Raw genomic sequence first — 9,502 nt, forward strand, 5'->3', positions numbered from 1 at the left:
TTTATCACCTATTTACTATCTCAGATCAAATGGTTTACAGCATTGCATTCTGGAAATATACAACTTATGAAAAAACTAGCCTATTAAAATATGATAATGATAATGCCTTGAGTGAGTTATAGTTACTCTAGTAAAACTATAACGATTGTACAGCTGCTCAGACAAAACTATTGTTAACATGTTTTGACCACAATAATCGTGGCACCTGCTAACTCTGCTGTGGCATATTTAGGGGTCTGTCAACATTTCTTTTGTAAACATTATTTTCCAGGATTTTTAATTGAGCCATAAATGTTAACCCGGGAGTGAAATTTAGCATGTAGGGCCTTAAAATACTGTTGAAAAATATTCAACCATTTTGACATATTTGGATTTCAAAAGGAAGTTTACTAGATTTAATTTATGCTTCTTTTTGCTCTTCTAGGACTCAAAAATTGATTGCTTTGTTCTTATATGTTGAGTGAATTTAAACGGGGTGCAATTTGCCACCCCAGAGACTGAAGTCGTCTACCCCACTGTTGGCTCTCAGTAAATAATAAATAATAATAATACTTGTCCACAGAGTAGATACAGAAGAGACAGCAGCAAGATAAGTTTCTCCACAGGCCTGGCCAACATGCCTTAATCCTGACCACATCTGGAAGTGAGAAGGTAATTCTTTCTTCTTTCTGTTTATCCTCGCTCCTGAGATTATCAAAGATGCCAACTATGCTGGTTCTTATTATGGGCCCCTGCAAAATGGACTGAAACCACCCATTCTTTGAATGTAAGGTGTCCCAAACAACCAATTAATGGTAATGACTTTTCAGTCACTACTGACTGGACTGGTTTCAAATTGGCATCCTAAAGGGAAAAGGCCCCTTTCCAAAACCGAGCCATCTATTATTCTGGGTCATCCGTCACCAAGGTTTTAAAAATGGTTTCCTGAGTTAGGCTGCCAAGTCCATGTTTAGGCACTGTGACATTTTGGGGATCGTCCAGACTGATAAGGGATTGTATCACCTCCTGCCCTGTAACCTTGGAGGTCTCTATGCTGCGCAACTTTGGTTCAGATCCCTGACACCAGTATCTTACTCATGAGCACAGTCTTACCCTGACTTCCACCACCCTGCAGGGTGATATCATCAGCCCTTCTGGTCCCGAGTCTCCCCAAATCCGTCCTCCCGATTTTTTAACTACTAGACACTCTGATTTTTGCCCTTTGGTTCATCGCCCCCAAAGGCATGAAACCAGCCCCTTCCCCCCGCCCCTGCAGTTAGCAGTTCTCTTTGGCACACACACTCTACACGGTTTGCACTCCAGAGACCTGCTTGGGTAAAAATAAACAAAAAGGTTATTTAATAGAAAAACTACATATTCAAAGATGAAATAGTAAGAGAAAGCAAACATACAAGTTACACAGAAAACAAACATAAAGACACAACCTGAGGCTTTACACTTCTATATTAGATAAAATCCCTTTTCTTGTACAAGTTACCTATTGCTTTCAAACAGTTTCCCAGTAATCGCTCCTAGCCATACATACAGACCTTCAGCCCCACTGGCACAGTGGTAAACTGTAGCAAATAAAAAGCGCTCCTAATGTTATCAGACTAATCAAGTTTTATTACTTTTCCTTAATTCCTTTCTAGCAAACATTACCTATTAAATATTTTAAGTAACTATATGAGAAGTAGCCTTTTGATTAAAATAGAGTATGTTTTAACTCTTTTTTTTAATCAAGGCTGTTTTCTTAATTAAAACCTTATTCAATTTTAAACACTTACTAACAGAAAATACAAAATTGGAACCCAATGGCCGGACTCTGTTCTCTTTTACATTGGCAAAAATCATCAGCGTGAATGGAATTTCACTGAGGTAACTTCTATTAGAAGAGAAGAATTGCTACTAAAAGTTGCACTGTGGATTTACTGGTGCCTTAAATCCTTCTTGCCTCACTTGTACGAGAAAACCCACTGAAATTAATGGCCCTGACTCTCTTTGACACTAATGCCCCTTTTTACCCATCTGGAAGTGAGTGTAAATGAAAATCAGGCCATATATCTGCTATCCTCTTTGTGCCTGATTTAACTCACTTTAACTCAACAGCAAAAGTCCCACTGAATCCTATGGCAGTAGGATCTGAGCCTGTGCTTTAAGGGACTTTTTGGAATCTGCATCTCATGCATATGCTGATGGTTATTGTAATTTGGGGTAGGTGTGTTCCTGATTCTACATAATTGCTCTGGCTCATTTTCATAGTTCCTCTGAAAACATCTCTGTACTCCGTTGCTTCTGCTTCATATTTTCTCCCTCCCTCCGCTATTACATATTGTTATACATACCTGAGAAAGATCATGATTTTTCCCTCTCAGAATTTACCTCTCTGGTCTGTAAATCTTGATACTCTTAAGAGAAGTCAGTATCTGCTTATTGTTTAATTCCGTGAGTGTGAAGTTCATTCCAGCGCTTGGGCAAAATCCTATACCCCGCTTAAACTTCACTTGAAGTCTCTCCTTGTCACTTGAGTGAATTTCACCCTAAACGTATCCTTTCACTCAGTAAGAGCTTTGGGGATGTAGTTTGTAGGAAAGATGCAGTAGAAAATAAAGTTGCATTGAACTGTAATGCTAGCAGTTCTGCTTTTCTATTTCCATCCAGGTAACTGTCAGCACACTGATTTGCCTTCTCCCTTCCAATGTGCATCTCCTCCTCGAGCTAGTTCTTGGGGAAATAGCCATCTTCAAATCACGTAATTATCATGTGGCCTACACCTTTTTAGTCCCCCTGAAACGTTGTGTCATGTCTTTGGTTTACGTCACTTGTTGGAAAACACTCCAAAGCATTGAAATACTATTAAATTGTTACTGTATTGGATGCCAACACACAGGGCTATTAGTCTAATTTATCCTCCAGATCAAAGCCCACACAGGCAGATCTTCTGCCTACAGCTATTTTCCTTTTACTTTCCTGCTTGACAGTAGTCCCTCGGATTCCTCTGTTCTGCTCTCTTTGAATGTACACATTTTCCTTTAGTCATGGAAATATAATTTATGTCTATTATAGATTACAGATCAGGGCCAGCATGCATTATTGGCTGGAATGTCTGTTTATTGTATGTCGGGTTCTAAAAATAAATAAATAAAAAGCCACCCTGCTGAGCAGAGAAGGGAGCAGGGGGGGGGGGGAACAGGGGAGGGTGGAGAAACTTTGTTCTCAAAGTTTAATTTGCAAGAACAAACCTTGAAGCATGATTCATTAACATCATGTTGTTTGCTTTTGTCACATTGTGTATGTAAAGATGGCAAAACGGCTGGCCCCTCTCCAGCACAGACCACCCAGAGAGCCGGAGCAGAGCTACTGGCAGTACACACCCAAGTTCAAAGGTTCATGGGAGAACTCACCAATTTAATCAGTTATTAGCTGCCTTTCCTATAAGCAGATTGGATGCAACAACAACACCGACAAAAGGAATATCTTAACAGACTGGCTGTCTGGGACTGAAGAATTACAAAAACAATCTCCACCCCAACACTGAGGAAGTGTGTGTGTGTGTGTGTGTGTGTGTGTGTGTGTGTGCGCCGCGAGAGAGAGAGAGAATGAGACAGAGGGGAGGGAAAAAGGGAGGAGGGAGCCCAGGCACAGAGAAAGAGAAACATCACTCCATCTCTCTCACTCCACAGGAGCTGAACCAAGAGCAGGAAGATGTTTGATAATACACAGTACCCCTATAACTGTTTTAATTATGATGGGGATGACTATCCAACCTGTAGTTCTGACGAAGAGAAAAAATTCACCAGACCAGCATACAGGTAAGGTTAAGTTTTCAAAGTCTTCCTCTGTCCATGGAAATTGTCTGCACTGTCAGATAATGGGAATTCCCCCTTGGTAACCAGCACAGGTATCCTTCCAGGTAGTTTCCTCAAGGCACAGAGAACTGGGGGGAGGCATTTCTTTTTTCCCCTTGAAATAAGTATTTTTTTCTTCCATCCCACCACTCCTCCTTCTTCCCTCATCTCTTCACTTTGGGGAAAGTGAAACTTCTGGCTTTAATGTCCTGGACTCCTTTGTATCATCAGATTTCAGCTGTCCTTTTCTGCCCTTTTTAGGGACACTGAGGGAAATTAATCAAATTTGTAGGATGCTCAATAAGGAAATAAATGTGGATGTCCCCACAATTGAACAAAGATGCACCATGTGGGTTCATGAATAGGTCTGGAGAAAGATAACATCCAGTGTCCCTCTAATTAGCCAAGGTGATGAACTCTCCAGCCCTGAAGTTATAGGAGGCAGTGGAATGATGGTGTCTCACAGTCTGGTACATTTCACTGGAGCATAATAGATTAGGGAAACTTTCCTTGAGCGGTTTGAGATTTTGGTGTTTTTTAAATATAAGCACTGCCTGCTGAGTGAAAGGAGAAACAGTCTGACTGGGTTTCAATTGTCTGTAAGTAATGCCTGTGTATCATGCTGTATGAATCAATGTGTGTTAAATAGGGATCTTGCTCTTAGACTAAAGCAAAAGGATTCTGAGCAGACTGGTTGATGTCTGTAAAAGCCATCTCAAGTCAAGGAGGGACCTAACCAAAATGTAGGACAAGGAGGAATTTTATAATTTTATATAAGAATCACATACACATCTATGTATGAGTGTGAGAGACAGGGGTAGACCCTAGTTATAAAATATACACATACAAGGCAATGGCATAACACTGAATTTTCCTTTTTCAGCTACATTGCCTTAATTGCAATGGCCATCCAGCAAAGTCCTTCAAACAAAGTGACCTTGTCTGGCATCTATGATTTTATAATGAAGAAATTTCCTTACTATAGATCAAATCAAAGAGCCTGGCAGAACTCCATCCGACATAACTTATCACTTAACAGTTGTTTTGTAAAGGTAAGATCAGTAACTGTATATTTGCATACATGCTGTGCGCAACTGAAAATATCTTTATGTAGGAATAGTCTCCCAAAGAAATGTTGGAAGAGGGGGGGGAGCCAAACAATTCAGCTACAAATAATTGTAAATCTCTCTGCAGTCTACATGCTGTCATTTGAAGAGGTAATGTGTATGTTCTTTTCTGATTTATGTTAATATAAAGCAAATTGAAGAGGCTGGATTTTGCCTACAAGTAGTATAATGAAAGAGAATGGGTTTAAATGGCTTGTCATGTATGTTTACACCATTCTTGAATGTAAATAAACACAGATGTTAAGCAGCAGCATCTGTAACACATACAAACACTGAACTGCCTTTAAATGAATACAGGTTCCCAGAACAGAAGGGAATGAGAAGGGGAAAGGAAACTATTGGAGCTTTGCATCTGGATGTGAATCCATGCTGGATCTTTTTGAAAATGGGAATTACAGGCGGAGACGGAGAAGAAGGAACATGAAAAGGGAACACAAAGAGCAGAGACCAAGTGGAGGGAAAGATCCTTCCTCCCCTGAATCGTCTTCCATGGATTCTGGTTTATACAGCATCTCCTGTCATGAAAGTAAATGCGAGCCAACCGAATCTGGACCCAGACTCTTGGAGCCTCATGGGTTCTTTCCAAACAACACCTCCAACAGACAGAGCCTAAACAACTCCTCCCTAGGAAAATCTGACTCTGAAATTAAATTTAGCATCGATTACATTCTTTCAGCCCCAGACCCTTTGCCTGTTCTGAGATCTCAGTATCATATGCAAGATAATAAATATCAATTACTGGAGTCCCAAAAAATTAATCTCCAGTTCTGGACAATGTGATATCATTCACACCTGGTAACAAATTCTGTGATACAGTCTATACAACAGTCTATACAAATTCTGTGATACAGTCTATATTTGGTATCACTGAGTATCATCAGTTGGCCATCTTTTTCCAAAGTAGTTCTCAGAAAGGGTGAGGAGTAACTCGATCAGCCAGCTAAGATGCTATTTATACCACAAGAACTTAGTTTTCTGAGGTTAGAGTCTAATATCTAACTCATAACACTGTTGATGACCTTGACATCTTGTGAAACTGCAGTTTTATTTTCTAAAATATCGTGGACACCAGCTTGCTTTGCATGGATTTTCCTTTCTTCTTTAAATCAATCTACTTTCAGTTTGCTTCTGTCACATCGTACTTTGTAAAAGACAAGGGAGATGTGACTTCACTTACACTGGTGTAAATTAGGATTAACTCCACTATATAGGCCAGATCTTCTGCTGTTGTCAATCCAGTGTGGCTCCATTGATTTATATCAGCTGAGAATCTAGTAGTTTTTTTCTTTAATTGGGTCAAGAAAACAATTTAGCCCATCCTATTTTGCTACATTCGGTATTATGGCTCGGACTATTTGAGTAGTATATAGCATAGGTCAGTCACTGTGCTATTTGATAAATATGCTTATTCATTGCATGATTATGGAATTTTTTGTTGAATTCAGGGCATAACTGCCTAACCAGTGGAAGTGAAATAGTATTCCAGTTAATTGCATGAAAGTTATTGCAAGGCTGCGGAACTCTGGTAAACTTTGATGGCTGATATTACAGACCCACAATATCTATGGTTAAAACAATTTTTCCTGAGATGTAAGAAAGCCCTTGCACATATTTTATATAGTAAGCATAAATGAAGGATCGGCCCTGCAAGAAACTGTATCCGCTGACAAAATGTGGGGAAAAGTAAAGTCCCCCTACCTGCTTTGAGACAAGTTGTACATTCCTATTAAGTGGATTTTTATTGATTCTTCCTGCAAGCAATCACCAAAGTGGTACTTGATACAATTTTAGCAAAACTGGTGAGATTTATAATGTAGAGACATTGACATTAGGATCATGAGCGCCATTTAAAATTATTGTAGCTTGATTACCCTATACACTGTAGATGGATATTTTTTAACAAAAAATTACAATTATGTACAATGATAAGATATGACCGATGCGTAGTAATGTTTTTTCAAGCACATTTTGCACAATTAATTGTTTTCCATTCCCTAACGATGGATTCCACAGAACCCTTATTTGTGGCTTGGCTTGACTTAACCTTGCAAACAACAAACAAACAGCCCAGGATACTAGTTGGTGTAATAGGCAATTATATAAAGAACAAAAATCTGTCTTTGTAACATAAATTCAAGGTAAACAAAGGTAGCTGAGATGATAAGTTTAAGCAAAATTGTGCAAAAGGTATGCTCAGGCATGACCTGAATTTTTATCCAGAAGCTTTGACATTTCATTAAGTTATTTTACATTGTTGCTAATATATACTGTACATTTATACTATATATTCTTATATATTGTTATTGAGAAAGGGAGCAATATCACTGCACTTACATGTTGTAAAAATGCATGATGAATGTCTTCTTGGTGTTAAAAATATTGCCATCTACCTACAGCTTACCAGCAGCAGTATTCATTACAAATTGGTAATAAATTCTTATTTGTTTTCAACAATATAAAACTTGAAATCCTTAGGCATTTTTATAACTTAACTGAATACTATTTTTTAAATGAGAAAGTGGCAAACCATGTCGAAGTTACATCCCAGCATGCCTTCCAAAGTTTCAAAGGATCATTCTTTTGGGCCAAACTCTGCCTTCAGATGGGAGCTTGTCACGCTCATTGAATCAATGGCTATTCTGTGCAGTCATCCGAAGGCAGATTCATCTCTCCTTTACGCTGATGTAAACACAGAATAAAGCCACTGCCGCCAGTGCACATGGATTCATATCACTGTAAGAGAGAACAGAATTTGCTCCTTAACATATTCACGGTAGAATGTAGGTGTGCAAGAGCATGTTGGTACTTAGTATCTCTATCTATGTATGCACTCAGTTGTGTGTGTGTATGTGTGCACCTCTCTGTTTATACATACATTTATGTATTACCGCTTTATATGCAAAACTGTTTTTCTTAATAGTTTTAAACAAGGCCACAATGCTGTTTAGTTTGTAGTTACAGTAAATCTACACAGTATATTTGAAATATATTTTTCTGCTGCTAAATGTACAAACATGCTTCTTACTATGTATTCTTTGTTACTGGGTGACATTTTTAACAAAAGATAACTAAATTGCAGCAAAGGTTGATAGTGAGCCCAATATTGGCTCCTACTGAATACAACGGGAGATTTGCCATTGCTTTCAATGGAGGCAGGACCGGGCGTAACGAGTAACTTTTGGATAAATGTGTTAGAAAATGCAGAGGACAGAATTATAAATGTAAAGATTGACATCAGAGAGCTAAAGCTGAATTAATATGCGCAAATAGCCCTTTCTTTTGAACTCTGTGAAATGCCTGCTAAGAAAGACTGTTATATTTGAGTTTCCCTAACATACAATCAAAGAAATTTGTGTACAAATGTGTGTTAACATTTGTTTTGCAAAGGATATCAATCATATTTCTAAAAATGAATGGACATATTTCAATTTACCCAGAGTCTTATATTCTGAGTACTTCAGAAAGGTTTCCAGCACTTAAAGTGAATGGCATTTAATATAGAACAACATAACAGGGGTGAGGGCTAGATGTGACCTTATTCAAATGTCGTAGCCATTACAAAGCCATTCCCGATGTAATTATAATTAAATACTTTATGCCTTTCTTGCAAATCCTCTGATCGATCATTGATATTAACATTAATATTGTATTAACCCCCGAGCAAATGTCTCCTACACAAGTGATATGGATCACCAGGTTTCCATTAACAAAGTTGTGAGCTATTGCCATATGCTAGTTGTGGATAAATTTACGTAAATTACCTTTCCACAGGGGAAAAAAATGCCCAGTTATTTTCTGCACGCACAGTCCAGTGCTATTGCTTCAGTTCTCCCATCGCCAGCCTGTCAATGATGTACATAGACTTTAAGGCCAGAAGGGACCATCATGATCATCTAGTCTGACCACTTGCATATTGCAGGCCACAGGACCTCACCCATCCACTCCTGTAATAGACCCATAACCTCTGGTTGAGTTACTCAAATCATGATTTAAAGACTTCAAGTCACAGAGAATTCACTATTTACCAGAGTTTAAAGCTGCAAATGGCCCATGCCTCAAGCTACAAAAGATGGCGAGCCCCAACAAGTCAATGGATATACTCCAGTTTTAGCTCAGAGTAACCAAGAGCAGAATTTGATACACAGGTTCATATTCTATGTTGAAGCCATTGGGGGTGGGGTGCGGGGGCACAACATGTAAACAGGGGGAGAATGTGGCCCTAGTATTGAGCTCTGTTCATAAAGGGAAGGATTTTAATGGGACACCTTGGGGAATGAGGGATTACTCAATGTGAGTAAGGGTATCCCCTTCTGGCTCTAAAAGAGCACCCCTCATTTATATGTATCAGAATATTCTTACAAGTCTGAAGACAATGCCCTAAACAGCTTGGAATTAGCAGACAAGTAACTCTAATTGGGCCCCACTAACTCATTCCATAGAAAGGGAGTTCCAAAAATCAAATAAAGGCAGTATACAAGAAGCAGCTGGGGTTTGGTGCATGCTGAGTCTTGACTTTCACCTGCCCTTCATCCTATTGTACTGTGTTTT

At 38.9% G+C, this 9,502-nt stretch overlaps 1 protein-coding gene across 2 annotated transcripts; it reads left to right on the forward strand.

The window, feature by feature from the left end:
- Positions 1 to 3,424: 3,424 nt before the first annotated feature.
- On the forward strand, positions 3,425 to 8,520 carry FOXL3 (forkhead box L3). Of its 2 annotated transcripts, XM_054042074.1 has the most exons (4): positions 3,425 to 3,521; positions 3,663 to 3,791; positions 4,711 to 4,879; positions 5,252 to 8,520. In XM_054042074.1, exons 2-4 carry the CDS (start codon positions 3,685 to 3,687, stop codon positions 5,732 to 5,734), a joined length of 759 nt encoding a protein of 252 aa, XP_053898049.1. In that variant the 5' UTR covers positions 3,425 to 3,521; positions 3,663 to 3,684; the 3' UTR covers positions 5,735 to 8,520. The 2 variants fall into 2 exon arrangements, with proteins under 2 accessions (XP_053898049.1, XP_053898050.1); XM_054042075.1 differs by having other exon boundaries at positions 3,425 to 3,791; positions 4,813 to 4,879.
- The last annotated feature ends 982 nt before the right edge of the window (positions 8,521 to 9,502 follow it).

The sequence above is a fragment of the Malaclemys terrapin genome, chromosome 10 (assembly GCF_027887155.1).
Source record: "Malaclemys terrapin pileata isolate rMalTer1 chromosome 10, rMalTer1.hap1, whole genome shotgun sequence".
Taxonomy (NCBI): domain Eukaryota; kingdom Metazoa; phylum Chordata; order Testudines; family Emydidae; genus Malaclemys; species Malaclemys terrapin.